General features: G+C 55.8%; 1 protein-coding gene across 4 annotated transcripts in view; it reads right to left on the bottom strand.

Moving 5' to 3' along the window:
• Window positions 1-3,221: 3,221 nt before the first annotated feature.
• Window positions 3,222-25,924, bottom strand: part of CACNA1A (calcium voltage-gated channel subunit alpha1 A) — a gene marked incomplete at both ends in the record, with an annotated part of 321,342 nt that continues 298,639 nt past the window's right edge. For 2 of the 4 annotated variants that reach the window (XM_079702108.1, XM_079702109.1), the window contains 12 exons: window positions 3,222-3,947; window positions 4,723-4,970; window positions 5,304-5,490; window positions 6,518-6,553; window positions 7,941-8,054; window positions 8,215-8,353; window positions 8,456-8,565; window positions 9,695-9,795; window positions 9,931-10,038; window positions 19,554-19,659; window positions 23,012-23,108; window positions 24,384-24,511. In XM_079702108.1, the coding sequence (XP_079558234.1) occupies window positions 3,222-3,947; window positions 4,723-4,970; window positions 5,304-5,490; window positions 6,518-6,553; window positions 7,941-8,054; window positions 8,215-8,353; window positions 8,456-8,565; window positions 9,695-9,795; window positions 9,931-10,038; window positions 19,554-19,659; window positions 23,012-23,108; window positions 24,384-24,511 (2,100 nt within the window). Of the gene's footprint in view, window positions 3,948-4,722; window positions 4,971-5,303; window positions 5,491-6,517; window positions 6,554-7,940; window positions 8,055-8,214; window positions 8,354-8,455; window positions 8,566-9,694; window positions 9,796-9,930; window positions 10,039-19,553; window positions 19,660-22,085; window positions 22,183-23,011; window positions 23,109-24,383; window positions 24,512-25,924 lie in introns of all 4 variants that reach the window. The other 2 variants (XM_079702110.1, XM_079702111.1) reach the window with 1 other exon arrangement.

Here is a 25,924-nt window from a genome sequence, read left to right as displayed (position 1 = left end):
AAATGTAAAATGGATTGCTAGTGGGAAGCAGCAGCATAGCACAGGGAGATCAGTTTGATGCTTTGTGATGACCTAAGGGGGTGAGATAGGGAGGGTGAGAGGGAGGCTCAGGAGGGAGGGGATATGGGGATATATGTATACATATAGCTGATTCACTTTGCTGTACAGCAGAAACTAACACAACATTGTAAAGCAATTATACTCCAATAAAGATGTAAAAAAAAGAAAGCTAATAAATAGTTTTTAAAAGTCTCAGTTTTAATTTCTAAATGGCAAATATCGGTGGCTATAACCCATATAAACAGATGCGCTTTGGGATCCTCAAGATATTTTTTAAAGAATGGAAAGGGGTGCTGGACTTCCCTGGTGGCGCAGTGCTTAAGGATCTGCCTGCCAATGCAGGGGACATGATCCCTGGTCTGGGAAGATCCCACATGCCGCAGAGCAATTAAGCCCGTTCACCGCAACTACTGAAACCCGCGTGCTCTAGGGCCCCGTGCTCCACAACAAGAGAAGCCACCGCAATGAGAAGCCCGTGCACCCCAACAAAGAGTAGCCTCCGTGGGCTTCCCTGGTGGCGCAGTGGTTGAGAGTCCGCCTGCCGATGCAGGGGACGCGGGTTCGTGCCCTGGTCCGGGAGGATCCCACATGCCGCAGAGCGGCTGGGCCCGTGAGCCATGGCCGCTGAGCCTGCGCGTCCAGAGCCTGTGCTCCGCAGCGGGAGAGGCCACAACAGTGAGAGGCCCGCGTACCACCAAAAAAAAAAAAAAAAAAAGAGTAGCCTCCGCTTGCAGCAACTAGAGAAAGCCCACACGCAGCAACGAAGAACGTAGCCAAAAAAAGAAAAAAAAAAAAAAAAAGGAGAAAAGAAAGGGGTGCTGAGACAAACATTTGAGAACTGCTGATGTAGAAGAGTGGTCCAATCCAGCCTTATGCCTGTTTTTATAAATAAAGTTTTATTGGAACACAGCCACACCCTCTCATTAACATAAGGCTGCTTTCCGGGTGCAACGTCAGAGTTGAAGAGTTGAGACAGGACATTTGGGCAACAAAGTTGAAAATATTTACTCTCTGTTCCTTCAAAATAAAAAGTTTGCTGATGACTGATGTAGAATAATGCATTTAATCGTCACAAACAGTGCTATTACTAGTTCCCGCTTACAGATGGGAAAAACAGAGGCACAGGGAGGTTAAGTCATTTTCTTAAGGTCACACAGCCAGGGGCTTGGTACCCCTTCTTCTGGTACCCCAGTGTTCCTTGAGAACGATCCCTCTCTCCTTATCTGCAGGTTTTCCGCGATTCTCTGAAGCCCTTTCTTGGGAGAAGCGGGAGCTGCCTTTTCAGACCAAAGAAAGGCCTTTCACCTCAATGTGAACATGGGGTATAACTGGCCTTTTGCTCACCTGAATCAACACAGCTCTCTGACCTCCTAATTTTACTAACTACAGTTCTGTGGCTATCGACTATATTCACAGAAGCATTCACAGAATAGGCAGGGAGGTGAGGCCCTGGGGGTGGGGGGGGTCCTCTACCACCTTCATCTTTGGGGCCAGCTTCTGGAAGCCTGGAGTGGGACTGTCCCAGCAGGTGCATTGTGGCCCGATGGAAAGACATGTTGGGTGGGGCTGAGGGTGGAGGGAGGGCAGACTGTCAATCCCCTCATAAGAAGCCCATCCCCACCTGTACCTCTGATATGCTGCCTTCACCTTGAACTGGCCATGACCATCTTCTGCCACCTATGGGCTGCTCTGAACTCTGATCTCGAGGATTCCCCAATGACTGCGGGTAACTTAGGGGCATCTCAAGAAAGTCTGTGAAATGGGATACAGCTTGGGGTGGAGCCCATCAGAAGCAGCTTCTTGGGTGCAGGCAGGTGGGGTGGGAGTGCCAGAGACCTCAGGAAGGGCTCACCTCCCACTGGGGGAAAACTCTCTGGGCACAGGGTGTCTGAGCTGGGTTTCCAGGTACCTCCTCCAGGGTGCTTCCAATAGTTTTGCTAATATGTGGGGCCTCACACGTACTCCCTGGGGTCTCACTTGCCAGATCGTGTAGGATGGTCATCCAGGAAGGTTTATCATCCAGGATGGTTGCTTTAGGTACAACCTGGCCTGCAGAAGCAGCAGCAGGCAGACTGTGGAACCCCCGGAGGGCTGCGGGTAGAGGCATGGGCTGGTCAGTGTCTTTGGCTTTAACTTTCTTGCAAAGAGTGCTGGCTGGAGAGCTACAGCTTTCTCATCCTTAGCCACTTTCAAAGTGCCTCCTTCCATGGTTTCCCCAAAGAGACCTGGGGAGTACTTTGCAGAGGATATAAAGACCATTCCAATCCAGAAGCCCTTTGATTCAACTTTTTTTATTATTTTTTTTTCTTTTTGAATGTCATGCAATAATTCACAGTCCCAAGCCCACAGTTTTCAAACAAGGTAGGAAAAAGGAAAAAAGAAGCAAAGGAAATCGGTGGTGTTTTTTTTTTTTTTCTTTTTTCTTTTGTTATTTCAAGCAGGACCAAATGTCAGAAAAAAATGCTTCTTTTCTCAATCATTAATTTTTTTGTCCTTTTAAAATTGTTTATTTTAATTGATTTCTGCAGGCAGTTATAGTAGGGTTTGGTATAACCAGCAAGCACTCCTGTGTGTGTCTGAGAACGTGTGTGGGGTATGAGTGTGTCTGGTGGAGGTCTGTGTGGGACGCTGGGTTTCCTCTTCGCTTCCGGCTTCTCGCCACACACGGGCCACCAGCTCGCGTTCACCAGGGAAAGGAAAGATTCAGTTGAGATGATAAAACTCATCAATAGAAGCAATTTTTTTCTCCCCGTTTTTCTTTTAAAAATGTTTTTTTTTTTTTTTTAAATTTCCATTTTCCCCAAGGTTCTCCAAAAATGGCTGAGTTAATTAGAATCCCTTGGCTGTGTGGTTTGTCTGCCCCCATGGACCCCGTCGTGGGGGGGTCGGGGCTGGGTGGGGGGCGCAGTAGCTGCCCAGGAGCGGCTTGTCCGGCTGAGGGTCTTTGCGGGACACCCTGGTGTGTCCCGGCCCTGCGGACTCCCTCCAGAGGCCGGGGCCGTCCAGCTGGTCCTCTCCTGGGCCTTCCCGGGCCTCCCCCCGTGTGCTGGGCAGGTGGCAGCGAGGTGGCCCCGCGGCCGGTGCGGCTCCTCCCCGGGGGGGCGTGTGCGTGGGGTGCGTGGGGGGGGGCCGGGCGGGCGCGGGTGCCACCTCGCCCGGGCTTAGCACCAGTCGTCGTCGTCGGTCTCGCTGTAGGTTTCGTGCAGGCCTTTCCGGGAGCCCGGCCCGCGGGGCCTGGCCAGTCCGTGGGCCGGGTAGTAGCCGTTGGGGAGTCGCCGGCCGTGCCTGGAAGGCGAGGCGCAGGCCGGGCCAGCGGCCCGGGGAGTCCTGGGCGAGCACGCGTGGCGCGCGGGGGGCGGCGCGTCGTAGGCGGCGGCCCGGGGCTCCTCCCCGCCGCCGCCGCCACCGCTGCCGCTGCCCAGGCCGTCGGGTTCGTCGTAGTCGGAGCCCCGGTAGTAACCGTGGTGCCGGGGGACCGGGGGCCCCTCGGCCGCGTGCGCGCCGGACGCCGGCCACCGCGCCCCGCCGTGGCGACACGCCCTGGGGGACTCGCTCCTGGCCATTCCCGGGACCCGCCGCTCCATCGTGGGCGAGCGGCTGCTGCCGTGGCCCCCCGTGGGCGGCCGCTCCCCGGCCAGGGGCTCGGCCACGGGGCCCGGGTACCTCCGCGGGCCGCTGGGGGCCGCCCGGCCTGGCCGCACCGCCGGCTGCTGCTGCTGCTGCTGCTGCTGCGGGGGACCCGAGCCGCCGGCCTTACGGATCACGGGGGAATAGGACACGTGTGGCCGGGGGGTGGAGGGGGTCTGGGGGAGCTGGCGGCGTCCCCGCCGCGGAGTGCTGGTACCAGATGTTGAGGGGGCTGGGCTTCCACTTACGGAACTACTGCCCTACACGAAAATTGAAACAAAGGAAATCAAAAAAAAAGATACACCAAAATCAACCAGGAGATGGGAGGAGACACAGAGGACGGGAGGGTGAGGACCGAAGGAAAACCAAAGGACAGGAGAGGGACCGGGAGGAGAGGGGGACACAGGACATTCGAATGGAAAAAAAAGGAGAAAAGCAACAGCCACAGGGAGGATGAGGGCAGGAAGAGGCGGAGGAGGACGAGGAGGTGGGGGGGAGTGGGAGAGACAAGGAGGGAGGGGGAAGTCGAAAACCAACACAACAAAGTGAAAAGAGAAATGAGAAATGGAGTTTTGTAAGTTTGGGGGTTAAAATAGCAGAAGTTTAAAAAATTACTCACAGGCGTCCAGAGGACAGAAATCATAATCGAAACAACAACAACAAAAAAAAACAGAAGCCGGGTTAAAGGAAAGCAAAAGGCAGCGGGGCAGCCAGCGTGGCCATGAGTTGTAAAGACTACGCTGGCCAGAAACTCAAAACGTGATCCACAACCAAAGAGGAAGCAGCTGCGGGCAGGGAGCGGGTGGCAGGCGGGCAGGGAGGCTGGGGGTGCAGAGTGGGGAGCCAGAGTGGCAGGGGGCAGTGTTCACCCCTGCCCGAGCCCAACCCCCTGGCTTGGGGAGCCCACTCCATGGTGGACAGGGTCAGAGGTCACAGCAGCAGTGGGGACCCTGCCCGGAGTGGCTGTGGGGTGTAGGCCCCCTCCTCTCCCGGGCCCCAGGGGCTCGGCTCAGGGGTACCTCCTGCCACACCCACCTGCCGGTGTGCCATGTGCTCTCGGCCCTCACTGGGTGAGCGGGACCAGCGCTGATCCCGGGCCCGGGTCCGGCCGTGGTCAGGCCGCTCCTGGGCGTAGCGCTCCTTGTCTGGGGGCGGGTGGTGGTGGTGGTGGTGGTGATGGTGCTGCCGATGCTTCCGGTCCTTGGGCCGGCCCCGCTCCTGGTCTCGTTCCTTTGATGGCAGGTCCCCAGACTGGGTGGTCATGCTCAGGTCTGTCCCCAAGCCTGGGCCAGACAGGGTCAGACAGATAGACAGATGGCTGTGAGGGAGGGGTGGCATGGTCTGTGCACATGGGAGGCTATCAAGGGGGTCTGTGGGCCCTAGAGAGGGGCACCTTCCCCTGGACCACCCTGGACCGAGGATGGCCTGGTGGGTGTTGGGAGGGGGTCGGTCCCCAGGTTCTGAGCAGCAGCTGTCAGAGCTTGGTCCGTTTGGTCTGGTCCAGGCCTTTCTGTCTTTTCTCCTTCAGTGTCTACCCCACTCTGCCTTCTGTCCTTTCTCCCCTCCTCTGTCCCCTTATACAGCCTCCGGTCCCTGGGCCCTGCAGGGCGACCCACCTGTGTCCACGTCTGTGTAGCGGCCCAAGGAGCGCTCGGAGGCGCGGTGGCTGCGGTCTCTGCGCCGCTGGTGCTGCCGCTCGTTCTCTTCAGGTGGCACCCTCTCCAGGGAGTAGTCGTCCAGGCGCCGGGCCTTGGGGCCCAGCACGGAGGCTGAGCGCTTCATGGGGCTGGTGTCTGAGATGGTCTGGGGGGGACAGGCCGGCAGACCGGGGTCAGCGGCTGGCACCAAGCAGTCCCGGTCTGTCCTGCCCCATCGGCCATCAGTGACTGCGGTGTGACCGTCCAGGGGCGGGGTCGGGGGTGTGCGTGGCCATGGGCCTCAGGTCCTGATCAACCAGAGCTCCAGGACTCCTCTGTCACCGCCCCCAGGCTCATCCTGGGTTCTGGCCAGGAGGCTCCATTCTATCCACCTCCTGCTGGGACAGGCAGGCCAACCGAAGGGCAGAGCTTCCCCCATTCCAAGTGCAAAGCTGGGAGCCCCGGGGCCCTGGGTGAGGAGCCTCTGCCTCCCCTCGCTGTCAGGCCTACACGCCCAGGGCCAGGCACCCAGCTCACTGTCCTCCTTGGCCAGCTGGGCCTGGACTTCTCTGACCACCTGAGTCTGGCTTCTGTAAGGAGCCCTTGAGGGGCTGCCCTGGCATCTGAGGCCCCGAGGGACCTGTTCTCCTCATCCTTGGCCTGCAGCCTGGGGGCCTGCATGTGCTGCACCCACTGGGTCCAGCTGGGTTCTCTGTGGCTGGGAGAGGAGAGGAGGAAGACGGGGCAGACATTGCCCAGGGTCCGGCCCAGCTAAGGGGGCAGCGGTACTGCCCGAGAAAGGAGTTTTAAGGAGCACAGGGCTGCGGGACCAGAGGTTCAGGGGTGGTGTTGGGGGAAAGAGCCTCTGAGAAAGAGTGGGCCAGGTAGGGCTGCAGGTCAGACTCCTTGGAACGATGGACCCCCTGGCTTGCGGGCTCTGAAGAGAAGGGGGTGGTGGAGGGGGAGGGAGGAGGGGGGTGGGGCAGGGTCACTCCTCCAGGCCACACGTGGGGCACACAGAGAGCACAACACATGAGGATGGGGCTCCACAGGGGGGAAGGGGGAGGGGGTGCAGTCTGCAAAGAAAGGGTGGGGTCCGAGGGCAGGGAGGGATGACAGGACTCCCACGAGGGGGGGTGGGCGGGAAGAGGGGGCCGGAGCCCAGCTGGGCGGCGGGCGGGCGCGGTACATACACTGAGGTTATTCCCACGTGGCCGGCCCCTTCTCCTCTGTCACAGCCCCACGGGATGGTGCACACAGAAAAAACAGAAAGAAGGAAATAAATATAAAAGCTGAGAGGGAGAGTGGAGAGGTGGTAGATGGAAGAGATGCCAGGGTCGGGGAGAGGAACCTGAGGGGGAGGAGAAGGGGGAGGGAGTGAGAGGTTAAAGTCCCCGGTGGTGTGTGGGCAACCCCAGGCCCAGCCGGCAGTCCTCCCATGAGCACAGAGGAGACAGACAGGAGACACCACAGACAGATGGCAAAGGCACGAGACCGACAGATGGGACGGCGTGGCTGCAGGCCCCTGGCCCTGAGCTTTGCCTCATGCAATGTGCCCCAGCCTTGGCTCTACTGACACTCAAAGCTTTGGGGAGGGGTGGCCGTCGGCTGGCTTGTCCCACCCGTCTCCTGGGGCCCAGCAGCTCAGTCCTGGTGGGTGGGCAGGGGGTGGGGGCCCATCAGGATGGGGCTGGGTAGCCACATGCAGGCTGAGTGCCTCCCGCCCAAGTTCCCAGCAGCCAGAGGCCAGGCTCCTGGGTGACCCTGGCCCAGCCAGGCACAGCACAGCCTCCCACCCCGTGCAGATGTCACGGCACAGCACACGGGCAGCCCGCCACCGTCAGACATGCCGCCCCGCCTCTCAGGCTGGGTGGGCAGCCAGCCATGCTTCTGGCTCTGGCCCCTCTGTCCCCGTGGGCCTGGGGCAGTGGGACCCCCACCCCGCTCCAACCACCCGCCCACCCGAGCCCTGCAGCTGGGTAAAGCAGCCACACACAGGCACACATCAGGCACACACACCTGCTCCTCCCCAGCGGCCCCCACAGAGACCAGACAGAGAGACGAACCCCAGCTGCCCCCAGGCCCACCCCAGACTCCGCTACCAGGTCCTAGGACCTGCCAAGTTCCCCAGAGCGTGCATGTATATGAGCACACACATCCATGTATGTGCGAGCGCATGTGCGTGTGTATGTGTGTGCATGTGCGTATATTCTTGATTGCAGCTCTCACCTGGGCCAGACACATCACCTCCCATACCCCCTCTGCAACCTCCACATCCTGCTGCCTCAAGCACCCCCAAACGGGGCAGAGACAAACCACTTGGCGGTGGCCACGGTACCCTGACCCAGGGGAACCTCGCCCCCTCTCAGCCCTCCGTCAAGGAGGAGCTAAGAGGACCAGGGCCTCCAGGGGCTCCAGGTGTGGCCTGTAGGGGCAGTGGGACCTGCACACTGCTGCTGAGGGTGCAGGAGGCCCGCCCAGCCCTGGATCCCTGGGCTCCGTGGGGAAGCAGAGCCTCCAGAGGCCCGCCCAGCCCTGGATCCCTGGGCTCCGTGGGGAAGCAGAGCCTCCAGAGGCCAAGTGCAGCCCCCCAGCGTGGTGGGTGAAAGCCCTCACCTGGTTCTCGGCGGGGAGGCGGGGCATGGAGGTGGCCCGGGCCTGGCCCTCCATGGGGAGGTAGTGCTCACTGTCCGAGTAGCCGTCTCTGCCCATCTCTCGCATCTCCACAGACTGCAGGGCAGATGGCGAGGCCGGGTGAGCCCCAGGGCCTGACACGTGGACCCCGGGGGTGGCCCGGTGTGTGCGGAGCTGCAGGTGGGGGGCCCAGACCCCTCCTTCTTGTCCTGCCCGGGCCTGGGAGCCATGGGGGTGTGGGGGGGTATGGAGGCACCTGAGAGTTGGGCTGGCTATTGGGCATGTCCGTGGGGGGTCCTCGCTCCGGGCTCCACGTGCCCGTCTTCTGGAACATCTCCTGGGCCCGCTGGGTCACCCAGGATGGGCTTTCCTTCATGCCGCTTTCGTGAGCCATCCTGTGTGGGGCACAGAGACCAGGGTGGTGGTGGGCACTCCGGGGGCTTTCACACCTGACCGGCACCCCCGTTCCCCTGCCTCGTGGCCAGAGGCACACTCACAGGCCTCCTCCTGGGTCCAGCTGGGTGGAGGGGAGGGCATTCTGGCCGGGCCCCCCCTCCTGCGTTGGAGATGGGGGCTCCATGCGCTGGAACATGAGAGGTGTCCGGTTCTGGGGAAGCAGAGAGCAGTGTGTGTGCACAGGGTAGGCAGGGACAGGGGACAGGTGGAGGAGGGCGCCCCAGGCTCAGGCTCTGGTCAAGGCTGCAGTGGCAAGGCTATGGAGGGTATGCTTAGCCCACCCCTGGGGTGAAATCCCAGGAGTCATTCTTGACATGCCCCCCCACCCCAAAGCGCACACACACACTCAAGTCTGATCCATCAGCTAGTCCTCAAGACTCTTCCTTCCAAATCCATCCATAACTGGATCACTTCTTACCACTCCACAGCCCACATCCTGGTCTGGCCTCATCAGTTCCGGCCTGGACCAGTGCAGTTGCCCCCTCTCAGGTCTCCCAGCTCCAGCCCTTACCCCCCATGGCCACTAGAGGGCACCTGTGAACACCTGCATGCAGTCACTTCCCTCCTCTACTGAGGAGCCCCCATGGCTCCCACATCACTCTGAGCAAAAGTCAAAGGCCCACTAGGCCCTGCATAATCTGTCCTGTCACCTCCCCACCCTTGTCTCCTCCCACTGCCTCTTGCACACTCTGTTCCACCATATCGACTTCCTTGCTGTTCTCTGAACTCAAACTCATGGTCCTGCCTCAGGGCCTTTGCACTGGCTGTGCCCTCTGCCTGAAACACTCTCCCCCTAGGTATCTGCTTGGCTCCCTCTCCTCTTCCTTCAAGTCTTTCCTCAGATGTCACTTCCTCAGCGAGGCCTCCCCTGACCACCCCTTTCAAATCACATTCCCTCCCCTGCCCCCGAATTTTCCCATGGCACTTAGCATTTTCTGCAATGCTATGTAATTTAATCATCTGTCATTGTTGGCATCCCCCCAACTAGAAAGCCTGCTCCACAGGGATTCTGGTCTGCTTTGCTCACAGGTGCACCCCCGGAGCTGAGAACCATGCCCGGCACACAGTAGGTGCCCAGTAAGTGTTGATGCAGCAGATGAGTTAATCCAGGCTACGTCTCCCTGGCACTGTCCTACTTGTCAGTGACCTGCCTTGGAGCCTGGCCTCATCCCACTGTTCTGGTGGGTGCTCATGGTGACAAGGAAGCCACTGTCTCCCAGCCTGGATGTCCCCAGAGCGATGGACGTAGCAGGGCAGGGCCATCAGGGCTGGGGCCATACCTGCTCCTCGCGCATGGCCTGCAGCTTCTTGGCCTTGCTCTGCCGGTAGTACTCCATGATCATCATGGCTGCATAGATCTTCCCCACCGTCAGGTCCGTGGCTGGGGGCACAGGGTGAGCTCACTGTGGGTGGGGGCCCCTGTGTGCACCAGCCCTGCCGTCCCTGGACCTACTCTTTCCCTCCCCCTCCATCCTGGTGGGACAGAGCCCGAGGCCAGGCCGGGCCTGGCTCTTACACTTGTGAGGGGTGACCAGCAGGTCCAGCGTCTTCTGGGACAGGTTGGGCCAGATGGCCATCATCTCCTTCCGCAGCTCAGCGTCCATCTGTTGTTTGTCGGCTCCGCCTGTGGGTGGGCACAGAGAGGCATCAGCCGGCCTCTGGGGCAGCCGCAAAGCCAGCGGCTCCTGTTGACCCAGGCTCTGGGGTCCTGGTTCCCAGTGGGTCACCAGTGCCCTATGGGCCTGACCCAGAGGAGTCTAGTCCTCAGCAGGGCCAGGGCCTTTGAAAGACCATGTGGGGGACAGTCCAGCCTCCTGAGGGGCCAACCTGGTTCCCACTTACCAGCTGCGTGACCTGGGTGTTAGTCTACTGTGCTGTGCCTCAGTTTCCCCATCTTCAAAATGGGGATGATGGCAATACTACCTGCCTCACTGAGTTGTTTGAAGATCAAAGTAGTTAATGTACAGCATTAGGACGGTGTCTGCTGTAGGGAGCCTGGGGTAAGCCTCAGGGAGCAGTCCTGATAGAGGACGTTCTCCCTCAACCGAGTATCCCCTCCTGTGAATGTTGACCTTGGACAGAGCCAAGCCCTGATCCCTCACTCCAGCCATGGTGGTCATTAAGGTTCTTTGGCAGCAATTCCTGGTCCCTCCTGCCCGAGTGCACGGGAGTGTGGCCCTTCCTGGCCCCTGGGGTTGACCAGGGCCATGGGACGAGTTCTTGCCAATGAGGTGTGAGCAGGGTGAGGTTCCACTTTGGGCATTAAATGGCCAGTGCAGGACCCTCCTGAGTTCTCATTCCCTCTGTCACAGCGGCTGGTAATGTTGGGGACATTGGTTGCCCCCTCAGGCCTGGTCCCTAAGTGACTGATGAACAGAAGCCCCTGCTGACCCTGCAAGTTCCCACATAATGGAAGTGGGAAGCGAATCTTTGTTGGTTCAGGACCTTGGGGCTGTTTGTTACAGTAGCACATTCTCATCCATCCTAACTGATACACCAGCTTGGCCCCTGCTTCTACTCCTGTTTCACAGCCCCAAACAGGGACTATTCTAAACATTTACCAGCTGGTAGGAGAGGGACATTGATGACAGAACTAGAGCAAGGGCCTGAAGGCTCTCTGCTGGACCAAATATTAACCCTGTGGTTGCTGGATTACGGGAGGAGATCTAGGAGAAGGGCAGGAGCCGGCTGCCAGCCAGTAGAGAACTATTGCAGTGTTTAACAACCATCCACGGGGGCCTGTGGCTGAGTAGCTGGACCGCCCAGACAGCCTCAACATCCCCCTTTGCCTCCATTCCCTGTCCACCTCTTGTCGCCCAGCATCTGCCCTCTTTGTCCCTCCTTCTCCCACTCCTCCATTTCCCGGGCCCAGCCCGGAGCTCCCTCTGGAGCCCCTGCCCAGCTTCTCCTTCTCAGCAGATGTGGGTCAAAGCACAGACATCTGCCAGGCACTCCATGGAGCTTTCACTCATCTTCCCCCATGTGACTCTGGAGATGGATGCCTTTATTTTGAGAAAAATCCTTCAGAAGGGCCTTTTTGCAAGTCAAGCTCAGATCCTGTTCCAGAGTGAGGATACGGAGGCGGTGGGGAGCTGAACTGCCTGGACCAGTGTAATCACTTCCGCCAGGTCGCCTTGCTCCTCCCACAGCCACCAGAGGGCGCCCGTGAACACCTGAGTGCAGTTGCCTCTGCCCGGGTCCGCCTCGTCCTCCCACAGCCACCAGAGGGCGCCCAGGAACACTTGCATCAGTCACCTGCCTCCTCTGCTCAGAGCCCTTCAAGGCTCTCACCTCACCCAGGGTGATCCCCCGAGTCCACGAGGCCCTGCACGATCCACCCTCATCTCCTCTACTTTCCCCCTTGCTCACTCTGTTCCAGCCACACCAACCTCCTCGTTGCGCAGCAAACACGCCAAGCACCGTCCTGCCTCACTCAGGGTCTTTGCATGGGTTGTTTCCTCTGCCAGGATGGTTCTTTCTACAAATATCTATGTGGTTCCCCCCCTCACCTCCTTCAGGTCTCTGCCCAAACCCTTTATCAAAGAGGTCTTCTAGGGCTTCCCTGGTGGCGCAGTGGTTGAGGGTCCGCCTGCCGATGCAGGGGACACGGGTTCATGCCCCAGTCTGGGAAGATCCCACATGCCGTGGAGTGGCTGGACCCGTGAGCCATGGCCACTGGGCCTGCACGTCCGGAGCCTGTGCTCCGCAACGGGAGAGGCCACAACAGTGAGAGGCCCGCGTATCGCAAAAAAAAAAAAAAAAAAAAAAAAAAAAAAAAAGTCTTCTAGCTGCCTCCCAACCTAAAACAGCTGCCCCTCCTTCGATGCCTTTTTCCTGCTTTATTTCTCTGCTCTTTATCATCTCATGCTGTTGTTCACCACATCACCACTAGGGGGCACAGTCCACGGTCTTGTCTCTCTTCGTTGCTGGTGGTTGCAGGGTCTAATGATACAAGGGACTGTGGTCACTGGAGCCGACCTGCGTGGGTGTAGGGATGATTGGCGGGCCTGGACACAGGTTGGGAGGCTGTGGGAGATCCTTGGGAAAATCATCTGTGTAGCTGGGTTCTCAACATACTTGACACCAACCTATGACAGGTTTTTTTTTTTTTTTTTCCTCTAGGGAAGCAGTTGGAATTAATAGCTAAGTCTCTTGTCCACTGTAGCTAAGTGAGGTGCCTGGGGTCTCTGTGGCTCCTTCTCAGAGACATGGGAAGGGAAAGAAGAGAACATGACATTCTTGTGAAAAGCCACTTTCTCCTGACAGCTTATATATTTCCTGTTTCTAGTGGAGAAAAGGAAGATACCTATTGTTAGGGACTGAATTGTGCCCCCCCCAATTCATGTTGAAGCCCTAACCCCCAGTGTAACGGCATTTGGAGGTGGGGTCTTTAAGGAAGTAACTAAAGTTACATGAGGTCATGAGGGTGGTCCCTAATTCAATAGGACTGGTGTCCTTATAAGAAGAGAGAGATAGACACCAGGGATGCACATGCACAAAGGGAAGGCCATGTGAGGACACAGCAAGAAGGCGGCCATCTGCAAGCTGAGGAGAGAGGCCTCAGGAGAAACCAAACCTGCTGGCACCTGAATCTTGGACATCCAGTCTCCAGAACTGTTAGGAAAAACATTTCTGTTGTTTATGCACTCAGTCTCTGATAGTTTGTTATGGTGGCCAGAGCTGATTAAGATACCTGCTCTTGGCATGTGAATTAGGTAAGGTCAAGGTTTCTCACCCTGTCAGCACTGTCGACACTTGAGGCTCCATCATTTTTGGTTGTGGGGTCGTCCTGTGCATTGCAGGATGTTGAGTAGCACTCACTCACCCCAGTCCTGACAACAAAGCCTGTCCCCAGACATTCCCAGGTGTCCCCTGGTGGATAAAACTGCCTCCAGTTAAGAACCACCTTAGACTCTTTCTGCTTTAATTCACTGGGAAATCTTGCATTCAGGATTGTCGTTCACATTTAAATAAAGGGAAAATCCTTAGGGGATTTCAAGGTGGCCCTCCCCTGGGGTCATGAGATCTGCTCAAGGCCGCATCTCAGGTTTACTCCTCCTCCAGGTACAGAATTGTTAACACCGGGGTTCCCAGGGACAGAGGGCTCCCTGGTATTCAGGCATCAGTCCCCCACAAACCAGGTGTGTCCCAGAGTTTATCGCCCGAAGGGTCCTCCAGTCTCCCACATCCCTCTGCACACCTCTGGTGAACGTTCTCTGTTGCAGGGTCTGTTCCGTGCACTCTGAGACATTCAAGCAGCATCCCTGGCCCCTACACACCAGATACCGTGAGCACCAGCCCTCTCCCAGTTGCGACAACCCAAACTGTCTCCGGACATTGCCAATGTCCTCTGGGGGCAGAATTAACGCCTGGCTGAGAACCCCTGACTTAGGGTTTAACCCCTGACCTGGATCCACAACCTCTGACCCTGCTTTTTCCATAACATTTCTCGCTTTTGAACACGTTACAGATCTACTTATTTATCGTTGCCTGTTTATTTGTTGCCTCTTTCCCCACAGCCCCACAAGGGCCAGAGGTTCGTCTGTCGTTCACTGCCACATCCCACGTGCCAAGGACAGGGCCAGGCACACAGCAGGTGCCCAGTGGATGTTCTCATTCAATGAGCTGATAATGCAGGCAGGCCAAAGCCTTTCAGCTCCCACCAGGCCACCCCAGAACCTTCCAGGCCATTGCAGAACCCACCTCCAGACAGAGCCTGGTCTTTGAGGGTATTAAAGGACGAGACAGTGGCCTTTTGGCTGGTCAGCCACGTGGAGTTCTGAAGGACAGTCCAGGCTGGCTCGGACTCAGGGAATGCTAGACAGCTGTGGAGATTCTGCTACTGGCTGGCTGAGGCCTCGTCTCTTCTCCACACAACCCTCCACTGCTGTCCACAGCTGTTAGCACGCAGGTGGCACAGTGTTTATAAAGCTCTCCCTGCAGGGTCTCAGCAGAAGCCAGAATGTTAGCTTGAGGCTGGGGATTTTTAAAAAACTTTTATTTTATATTGTGGTATTTTATTTTTGTCTGCTCCGAGTGGCTTGTGGGATCTTAGTTCCCCAACCAGGGGTCAAACCCCGGGGCCCTGGCAGTGAGAGCGCCAAGTCTTAACCACTGGACCAACAGAGAATTCCCTGGAGTAGCTGATTAACAATGTTGTGTTAGTTTCAGATGTACAGCAAAGTGATTCAGTTATATGTATACATGTATCTATTCTTTTTCAAGTTCTTTTCCCATTTAGGTTATTACAGAATGTTGAGCGGAGTTCCCTGTGCTATATTGTTGGTTATCAAATTTTTTTTGTTTTTTTTGCGGTACCTGGACCTCTCACTGTTGTGGCCTCTCCCGTTGCGAAGCACGGGCTCCGGATGCACAGGCTCTGTGGCCATGGCTCACGGGCCCAGCTGCTCCACGGCATGTGGGATCCTCCTGGACCGGGGCACGAACCTGTGTCCCCTGCGTCGGCAGGCGGACTCTCAACCACTGCGCCACCAGGGAAGCCCTCAATTTTTAATATAGCAGTGTATATATGTCAATGAGGCTGGGGATTTTGGATTTTGATGTGTTAACTGGGTTTACATTCATTCAGGCAGGTGGCTGGCTCTGCCCTCATCACCTTCTGGTTGGGGTGGGGAACAGGAGGGCAGTGGGGGATGAAGGGACACAGCCCAAGCCCCTTGGGGGAGGTTTCAGGGATCCAGACACAGGTCTAGAAGAAAAAGAAACATGAAGACAGAGGATTTCTCCCCAGACAAGAATGAGAGTCTTCTGGGAGGAGAGAACAGAGGGGTGAGTGGGAAGGAGAGACAGACAGAGAAGAGGAAGGACAGACACAGAAGGGACACAGAGAGATAAGCAGAGAGACCTGCCTTCTTTCTCTCCCAGCTAAGATGGGCCTCACAATTTTTGAAGAATCTGAAGAATCACTGAGGTTAATCCACTCCCCCATGTTACCCCCTGCCTGCTGGAAAGGAGCTCAGTGTGTTTAGAAGCAAATTCAGTGCTGAAAAAAAGTGTGTTGTACTCTCAGCTGGCCTGAGAAGTGATTCTGTTGAAATGGCTGTGATTGTCATCACTGTTAGAACTGTTGTCCCCAAGCTCTCGGTTGAACTTCCTTGACTCCAGAGCTGTGCCCCATGGAACTCTGGGAGGGGACAGGACAGGGAGGGGTCCCTGGCTCAGAGATGCTGGGGGCATGACCCTCTGGGAGCTGAGTAGGGTCTGGGGTATGAGTGACAATGACAGCCAAGTGGCAGGCACATCCCCGGAGTCCTTGAAATCCTCACCTGGGGAATCTGGTGAGTGTCCTAAAGGCTGGACTTGCTAAAGTCCCACAGAAGGGGTTCTTTTTTTTAATATATATATTTATTTTATTTTTGGCTGTGTTGGGTCTTCGTTGCTGCATGCAGGCTTTCTCTAGTTGTGGTGAGCGGGGGCTATTCTTCGTTGTGGTGCGCGGGCTTCTCTTTGCGGTGGCTTCTCTTGTTGCAGAGCACGGGCTCTAGAGCACAGGCTCAGTAGTTGTGGCTCACGGGCTTAGTTGCTCCACGGCATATGGGATCTTCCCAGACCAGGGCTCAAACCTGTGTCTCCTGCATTGGCAGGCGGATTCTTAACCACTGCGCCACCAGGGAAGTCCCACAGGAGGGGTTCTGTGCCGTAAGACACAACTCAGCAGGCCTGGGTTGTCCAAGCCCTGCATATTCCAAAGGAATGACTGGTTCTTAACCAGCTCCTGGAAGATAATGTCTAAGTCCTTAGAGTGTCCTGCCTGATAAGAGTGTTTTTTTTACCTGGGGGACTTGGGCCAGGCCGGATAGTTTATCCTAGCAATGTGATTTATGGTGGGGGTTTTGAGCCATGTGGTATCAGTGTGACCTATAGAGGGGCTGGAGGCTGAGCAACTAAGGTCAGCCAGGCTTACATGACCAACTCCCAATAAACACGCTAGACACCAAAGTTCAGGTGGGCTTGGGTGGTTGGCAATACTGCATACATGTTGTCACACATCATTGCTGGGAGAAGTAAGCAGTGTGCATGTGACTCCACTGGAAGGGAGTGGAAGCTCCCTCTTGGTCTCTCCTGGACCCTGCTTCATGTGCCTGTTTCCTTTGCAGATTTTAATCTGCATCCTTTTGCTGTAATAAGCCATAACTGTTAGTAAAACAGTTCTGAGTCCTTCTAGCAAATCACTGAGCCCAAGTCTTGGGTTATCTTCAGACCCCTGAACACAGGTCCCCAGAGGGAAACAGCAGCTGGGATACAAAGGCATTATGTACCAAGAGTAGGTGCACTGTTAGACCCATTTTACAGAACTGTGGCAGGCAGAAATCTAAAGTTGCTCCTTCTTTCCCAGCAAAATTCTGGTTATTCAGTCAAATGCTTGGGACTTCCCTGGTGGTGCAGTGGTTAAGAATCCGCCTGCCAATGCACGGGACACTGGTTCAATCCCTGGTCCAGGAAGATCCCACATGCCATGGAGCAACTAAGCCACAACTACTGAGCCTGCGTGCTATGACTACTGAAGCTTGCATGCCCTAGAACCTGCGTGCCGAAACTACTGAGCCCACATGCTGCAACTACTGAAGCCTGCGTGCTGCAACTACTGAGCCCGCGTGCTGCAACTACTGAAGCCCGTGTGCCTAGAGCCCATGCTGCGCAACAGGAGAAGCCGCCACAATGAGAAGCCCACACACTGCAATGAAGAGTAGCCCTCACTTGCCAAAACTAGAGAAGGCCCACAGGCAGCAACGAAAACCCAACGCAGCCAAAAAAAAAAAAAATTAAGTCAAATGTTAGTCTAGGGACTGCTATGAAAGGACTCTGCAAATGTAATTAAAGTCCCAAGTCAGCTGACTGTAAGCTGATCTGGGTGGGTCTGACCTAATCAGGTGATCCCTCTAAAAGCAGACCATTTTCTTGGCAGCAGAAGAAGTTAGAGCGATTTGGAGCACATAAAGAATTAGATGCATCCCTGGGAGCTAAATGCAACCTCTGGCTAAAAGCCAGAAATGAAACAGGGACCTCAGTCTTACAGCCACAAGGAACTGAATTCTGCTAACATCTAAATGAGCTTTGGAGTAAATTTTTCCTTGGAGCTTCTACAGAAGCTCTAGAGAAGGTGGCCTTGCCACCTTGATTTTGGCCTTGTGAGATCCTGAACGGAGAGCCCAGTTGAGTCCACCTGGACTTCTGACCTACATAACTGTGAGCTAATAAATAGGTGTGTTTTAATCTGTTAAATTTGTGGTCATTTGTTACATGGCATAGCTAGCTAATACATGCGCTGAGGCTCAGAGAGGGTGAAGTCTTCTGCCAAGGTTTACAGTTGAGGACAGGGAAGGTAGGTGGGCAAGGTGAGTCCACTTTCCCACGTGATTACAAGAAAGCTGCTGCCCACACTTCTGCTTCCTCACCTCCCTGGGTTGGAACCTCCACCAGCTTCAACCATGCTGATGAGCAAACAGTCTGGGGCAGGCAGTGCCACAACACAGACAGAACCTGGGCCCCCACTGATCATGTGCACCGAGATGCTTGGCAAGTCTGGACTACTTGCCTCTGACTTGTTGCACGAGAAAGAAACTTACACTGTGTGCCAGACAAGTGGCACTTATGCTGTCCCCTGAGTCTCGGCCTCACACCTGATTCTTTCTCACTCCATTTGGGGGCAGCTCTTGCTCTCTCTACCTTCATCTGCATGTTTCCTGGCTCTAATAATGTCTGTCCTCAATGTGCCCCGCCCCTTCACTGGGCACTGTCCCACTGGAAGCTGCTGGCCTCCTTCCCTGAATGTCCCCACTCCCCCTCTCCTCCCCAGGGCCCTGGAAAGAACATGTGTCCCTAAAGTTCAGTCTTCCTTCCTCATAACCTCCCAGGGGCTTCAGCTGGGTGGAGTCCTGGCCTCTCTCTTCAGCCCCTGATTCCCAACCCTCTGCTGGACGATGGACACAGCCCTCCACCAGCTGTGCTCCCAACTTCCTTCTCGCTGGTGATCCATGTGCTGCTCTCTCTGCCCTGCTGTCCCATCAGCTGCCAAGTCACATCCAGTCTACTGCCAGGCCTCAGAAACCCACTCCAGGCAGGAGGGCCATGACCCCTCCACCAGAGCTGCCCTGGTCAAAGTGACCAGTGGTGACCTGGCACAAGGTCCGCCAGTCACTCTTGGTCCTCATCTTCCTTGGCTGCTGGGCAGCACCTGACACACTGGAGACGCCTTTTAGGAGCCTGAGTTGCCTTGGTCTCCACCCACCTCCCTGGCCACCTTTAATGCTGGGGTGGCCCCAAGCTCAGTCTTCGGGGGTCTGTCGATCCACTCATCCCCTTGGAGAGCTCGTCCAGTCTCCTGGCTTAAAATCTGCATCTGACGCCTCCTGACTACATCTTCAACCCAGCCAGGAGGACTCATCCCCTCACTTCCTTCAGAACCTTCTCGGGGGGCCTCCACCAGAAGTGTAAGTTGGAGAGCCCCCTGCCTAGCCACCATCTTCATGTGTCACCTCCAACACCAACCTCCTGCCCTCCCTTTGCCCCAAACCTGCCCCTGCCATCTCTTCTGTCTCAGGGCACGGCAGCTTCATCCTTCACGCACCGGGGCCCCAACCCCTGGGGGTGGCCTTGTTGTCTCTTTCCCTCACACCCCACATTCCATGCATCAGCATCTGGTCCTCTTGACTCCCAGGAAATATCCAGAATCTGAATATTCCATATCCCCTCCTTCTGAACCACCATCCTGTGTTCACATGAGTTATATCAGGCCTCCTCTTAGCTTCTCTCCACGTCTCCCTACCTTCTCCCCACTGTGGTTAGAGGGAGTAGGTGCCTCCCCTGCTCTCGAGGCTGCTTGGTGCCCCCATGAGCAGAGTGCAAGTCAGTTCAGCACAGCCCCAGGTGGGGGGAGGGGCTCTGCACCCGTTGGTCCCTCTGTCTGGAGCGTTTTTCCCCCCACGTGACTCCTTTACAACCTCGTTGGGGAGGCCTCCCCCCGCTGGAAGTGTAACCTGCATCCTCCAGGCTTAGAGCAGTGGCCGGCACGCAGGAGGGAAGCTCTCAGTATTTGCTGAGCAGGTGAATGGGTGAGCCCTCCGAGGCCCTGGCTCCATCCACCCTGCCCCACCTCTCTGCTCCTGTTCCTGCCCTTACCCTTGGCGATCTTGATATCCAGGGCTGTGCGGATCAGAGCCATGAGGGTAGAATTGAAGTGGACGGTGTTGTCATCGGCAACAGGCAGATCCATCCGCAGGAGCCTCTACAGAAAACCAAAGGCAAGGGCAGTCATTCCCAGGCACCCCTCCCCGATCCCATGAGCCAGACCCACCCTACCCAGGGAGCCCCAGGAAGAACTCTGAAGGCAGCAGCTAGGGTGCCCCCCACCCTCAGGTTACCTGTCCCGGTGTTCCATTTCCTGATTGCCCTCGGTGGCTCCCTCAGGGAGGGCACTGGGGGCTCTCCTATGCTGCAGAGCCCCTGCCCGTTCCTCGCCCACCTGCTGGACCCCAGGGCTGGCATTTCCAGGGTTGGCCCACATCCTTGCCCTGCCCCAGAGTTCTTCTGGACAGCTCCGTTCCATTCTGACCCCAAAGAAGAAGAGCACAAGCCAGATCGCAGCAGACATGCAGCAGCCAGGCAGAGGGGTCCATTGCCACAGCCGCTGGGGGGGCCGCTGGCTCTCCACCCCCAACCCCTGGCTCGGCCCAGACCAGACCAGATGGGCACAGACCACACCATTCCTCCGAGAAGCGGCAGGCAGGCGACTCCCCCTGCTGATGGGGCGGGCCCCTCGCGCAGCACATGCAGCGAGGCCATGACACACAGAATAGCGGACAGGGGTGCATGCAGACGGAATCTCGAGACTCATTCATAGCTCCGTGGGAAGTGTATCTCAGGGGCATTTCCGGATATTGGCTCTCTGTGCAATGGCAGGGGGAAGGGGTGAGGGAGGTGTTCCCATGGCCCAGGGAAGAAAAGATTCCCTGTATCCCAGGCAGGGGCTCTGTCCCCCATGCTTGGTGGCGTGGGAGAGGATGCTGGGCTAGTGTGCACCAGCCCAGGCTGAGGTGGCATGGAGATGGAGATTGATGTTCACCAGAGGATTCAGACACAGGTCAGCAGGAAACACAGAGTTGGAGATGGCGAAGGGGATGGCCAACTCAGAGCTGAACACAAGAGATGGGTTGAGGCAGGGTGGGGAGGGAGATGGTAGACAGAGAAACACATACACACTGGGCCACTGTGCACAGCTGGGCAGGCTGTGCACTGCACAAAGGGCTCCCCATCTTAGAAATCATGGATTTGTGTATTTAAATGACAACTTCTCAGCTGATAGTGGAAAAGTGTCTTGCTCTCCCCACATTGGTGGATTCCAATTGTTTTCCCACAGACAAAGTGTTCTGTGCAAAGGATGTTCATTTCAAATTTGCACAAAGGTGCCTTATGGACCCGTGGCAGCCCTGCACAGAGACCGGGAAGGGAAGGGCACTCTCTCCCTCTCTCTTGCACACGCTCACACACACACCCACACTCAGCCAAGGAGAGACCAAGAGAAGGACAAAAGAAAATCAGAGAAGCGACAGGTACATGGTAAGGCTGGTGGGGCCATCTCCTGGTCTCGCCTGGGAAAGAGGAGTTCATGGAGGGAAGAGGAGGAGGAATGAGGTTGTGGGGAGGTGGTTACACGAGGCAGGAAGAAATGGGTTAGACAGAGGGGAGGGAGGACTCTCGTAGACAGAGTGGGCCAAGGTGGATGGGTGAATGGAATGATGGGACCATTTTTTTTGGGGGGGAGGGGCTGACTGTAAAGGTCATCTCTGAACTTCTAGTGGATGAGTTAGGGGGAACAGAGCATCTGTCCTTGGGTGCCAAGGGAGATTCCGGGATGGGGTCTAGAGGGGTGGCCCGGCCCAGCCGCCTGGCGGCTCCTTCAGCCAGCATGCACCACCCCCCAGGTCGGCCATGGTGCCTGCCCGCCCCAGGCCCCCGCCAAGGCAGCGTGCATGGCCTGCGTCAGGGTGCCACGGTCCAGGGGTCCAGCTGCGGCCCGCCTGCCCACTCTGGAACAATGGAGAGGCATGTTGGGGTGTCTTGGAGGGAGGTGGGTGGCTTAGGGACAGGAAGACTGGGGAAGCAACTCCAGGGGGGAGGCAGGGGAGGAGAGGCTCTGGGTGCTCCCCGGGAAGTCTTGGATCCCCCAAGGCCCTAGGTCAGAGATCAGCTTCAGGTGTGTGTGGGGGACCGTGAGACCTGGGGGTTCAAGATACAAAAGATGGGGTCCAAGCCCCTCCCTGCAAGGCACCTGCCCAGGTCTGGGCATGGGGGCCGCTCTGGGCTCATTGGCGACCCCCACCTCCCAAAGGGTGTTTGTGTCCAATTTGGTTCCTGGAGGACCAGGTGCGAGGGGACCTGGGGGCTCCCCTCACCCTCCCCCCGGCGTGTCGGCCATAATAGAGTCTCAAAACACCAAGACACACTGATCAGAAAGGACGGACACAATGTACTGCTTAGAATCAAGGGATGGTCATGATCCATTTACTCAAAGAGGAAAGGGGAAAAAAAGGAAAAAAGAAAAAGAAAAAAAAGAACAGTAACGCTGGAAAAAGAGACTTGGCTGGTTGTTCCTGGTCAGCACTGAAAAATCCCCAGTGCCTGGACATTGGTGGTCGGCAAGGGTTAGACTACCTTGTAAGCCACTCTGGCCGGACACTTCTTCCCCAGACCCAGGGGCGGAGACATGTGTCTCAGCATCTGATACATGTCCGGGTAAGGCATGCGGCCCCTGGCAGCACCGAAAACAAAAAACGGGGGTGGGAACGGAGAACCAAAGGAAGGGTGGGTGGAGGGAGGGGAAGAAAAGGAAGGAAAAAAATAACAACCAAAAAACAACCAAAAAACCAAAACAAAAAAATCACACGAGCCGAAAAAATAGAGAGAGAAAGATGCAGAGAACGATAAAATAGGTATTTCAAATAAATGGAAAAGAGGAGGAAAAAAATGGAAGAGGTAATTAAAAAAAGATTATTTCACTGCTTACGAGCAGGGAGAGAGAGAGAGAAAAGAGAAAAGTCAGATTCACTTTTGACTCTGAGCTATGGTTCTGGTGGAATGTGGATGCAAGTGGGGGCTTCTCACTTGGAAGCAATGCTTTGGTTCAATGTCATTTAAAAAACTGGGTCAAGTTCTCTGGTTTGGCTGAGGCTGGTCTCTGAGGGGGCCTAGATGGGGAAGAGGGGCCAGGGCAGTGGAAGGAGGGCTGGGGGCTTTGGGAGGTGAAGGGTGGAGGAGGCGAGAGTGGAGGAGATGGTGGGGGGGGTCAATGCAAAGTTACACCCCCGGATGTGTCTGATTTGGGGTGCCGTTGAGACCCCGGGATGGGCAGCTTCAGCTAAGAGCAAGCAGAAATGGCTGAAGGGAACGGAGAGATATATGTTCCATGCTTCATCAAGTCTATGTGACTGCATTCTGTTGGCTAAGTTTTCTAGTTTAGTGCAAAAGAGAGAGATGGCTCTGTTTTTTAGATTATATATATATATATGAAATATATATATTGAAGAACCCCAAGCCACACTCATTCCATGGATGCTAGCAGGTTTTAGTGGAAATCAAACCTTGCAAGCAACCCTATGAGGACATTTCTTGCCTAAGCCGAGAGGGGGAGATATTACGCGCAATAAACTGTACATATCCTTATAATGAATCCGACCGCTGAAAGGAGAAGAGAGGGGATTAGTGGAGGCACGGGGTTAAGCTGCGTTCACACTGGCTCCCCGTGCACACAGTGAGGTCATGATGCCAGGGGCTGGGGACCCCCTGGCTTAGAGTAGGGGAGATGTGGGATGAGTGAAGGTCCCTGAGATGTTCCCAGACACTCACAGACCCTGGGGCAGAGGGTTTCATTTGGAGTGGGTTGGGAGCTCTGGGCTGGGGGAACCTCCCCCAGGGCTCTCTGTGTCTCCCTCTTCCACAATCTGCATGGGCTACACTGGGGGCTGGGGGGGCTCGTGGAATAGAGGACAGGGGGACAGCATCCAACTGCTGTGACCTAAAATCAAAAGAGGAAGAGTTAGGAACCAGCTGAAAGTCAAGCCCCAGCCCCGCAGCTCACCCCAGCCTCTTGGTCTCATGGAGGGTTGTCCGGGGCTGAAAGAATGGCAAGGATCGACTCCACCCCACCTTCTTCATGAGGCTCCCCTCTAGTGTTCAGGCTGCTGAGGGCCCCCATTTAATGCTTTCTCAGGCCCCAAGCTCAGCCTGAACTAGAATCCTCAGTTTGTGGTTGGGGGGCTCTGAGCATCAGGATGGCACCTCTGAGCATCCTGCAAGGGCTTGGTGTTGAGCAGGCACTCAATACACTTGAGCAGGGTGGAGACCACCCTTGGAAACCATCACCTGTCAACCAGGAGGGGGTACTCTTGTGCCTACGGAGATGGGAGAGCTCACTCCCTTCGTGACCACGAAGATGCAAGGACCACTAAGGTTCTGTGTCCTCTCCCCTGGCCTTGTGTGACCACCTGCTCCAGGGTCCTGGGATCCCAGTGGGAGCTGGGTTCCGCCACTCTGATCTTGCAGCCAATTCTGTCTGCCAAGGGTACTAAACCAGCCCTTCTCCCCATACTGCCAGGAGAAATGAGGCTGAGAGGCCTCTGGCTTCCTTCCTGGGGCCTGGATAACTTGTCCTCACCATCTGGAAGCCTCACAGTGGCGGGGGCAGAAGAGACTCATAGGAGGTGAACTCATGGTGGATCCCCTCCCTCGTCTCCCAGAAAACCTGGGGTTTGGGCAGCAGTGGCACCCAAATCATTTAATCCAGGATGCGTGAGGGTGCTGATTCTCATCTCTTTTTTCTAGACTGATCCTCCTGAAATCCCTGCTAGCTCTCCAGGGAGCCAACACCCCAAGGTCTGGATCCTGACCTAGACTGTGCTCCAGTGCCAGAGAAAGGTGGGTGATGTGGCTGGAGGATTTGGGGTGACTGCTTACCACGCTGCGGGGTCGTACTCGGCCCAGACACGCACGTACTCATCCAGGTGGTGGGGACCCAGGATGGAGGAATCTCGGGTGAGGTACTCAAAGTTGTCCATGATGACAGCAACAAAAAGGTTCAGCATCTGTGGGGACCCCAGGGGCCAAGACGTGGTGGGGGAGAGGGAGACACATCCAAACACATATACATAGAGGCCCAGAGGGAGAGAGGGAGGGAGATAAAAATGGGAAAAGGTAGTCAGAGAAAGAGATGGGGGAGATAGAGGAAAGACACATGCCCACAGAAGGAGCCCAGAGACAGAGAGAAGGAGGAATGGAGATGGGGGAGAAAGAGACAGAGACAGAGATAAAGATGGAGACAGAGAAAGATACAAAGAGATAAAGACCAACAGTGATGGACAGAGACAATCAGAGAGAGACGTAGAGAGGCTATGTTAAATAGAGGCCAACACCAAGGGGACCACCATGACCCCAAATCCTCCCACACCTGACCCCCAACAAGACCAAAGTGAATACTCCATGGGCCAGAACTCTGTCATGTTTCCATCCCCAGCATAAAGTAAGCACTCAGCAAATATTTCTTCGATGGATGGATGGATGAATTTTCCTGCATTTGTCTACATCTTGTAGCACCTTGTTATGTGCTCTTCTAGCCTTTAGCACATGGGGTGCTTGCATCAGTCTTGCCTCCAGGCCTTAGTAAATGTTGCTCCCTCAGTGGACATCATTTTTCTCCCTTTGGATAATAGCATCTGGGGAAACCCCTGCCCTTATACTTAGATGCTGTTGTTGGGTGTGGCTGGCTTCACAGGTGGTGGTCACATGACCTTGTGATTGGTTAGGGAGGGGCACATTACTCAAGGTGGCCAATGAGAGCCTTCCTTGGGATTTTTGCTGGCACTCTGGCAGTCATCTTCCCTTTACAGGGAGAAAGTTTGAGAATAAAGCCAGTGTGAAGGAGAACAGCAAAGAGGACAGGGTCTGCTATTGCATGGATCCAGCCTCATTTGGACTTTTCAGTTATATAAGTTAGTGAACTGCATATTTCACTTGTCAGTTTTGGTTGAATTTCTGTTACTTGCAACCTATTTGACCAATACATGGTCTAAGCCCTGCCCACAGTCCCTGAGGGCCACTCTTTGAAATCTTCCTTCCTTCAGTCTGAGTCTCCCCTATCAAAGCACATATCAGATTGTATTGCTACTATCTCCTGACTTGTCTGCCCAACACCCCTGCAAACTGAGAGAAATATGTTCTCTCCTTATATCCCCAGTGCATAGTATAAGGCCTGGCACATAGTAGGTATTAAGCAAATGTGTAGATGTAAGCATAGTAGGTGCTTAATAAATGACCTGTAATTCTAGGTGTCCCTAACTTTCGTGACTCTATTTTTTTTATATACATCGTTATTGGAGTATAATTGCTTCACAGTGCTGTGCTAGTTTCTGTTGTACAACAAAGTGAATCAGCCATATGTATACATATATCCCCATATCCCCTCTCTCTTGAGCTTCCCTCCCACCCTCCTATCCCCCCCT

The sequence above is a fragment of the Hyperoodon ampullatus genome, assembly GCF_949752795.1.
Source record: "Hyperoodon ampullatus genome assembly, chromosome: 4".
Lineage (NCBI taxonomy): Eukaryota > Metazoa > Chordata > Mammalia > Artiodactyla > Ziphiidae > Hyperoodon > Hyperoodon ampullatus.
The sequence above is the reverse complement of the archived record's forward strand: the minus strand, read 5'-3'. Positions and strand labels throughout refer to the sequence as shown.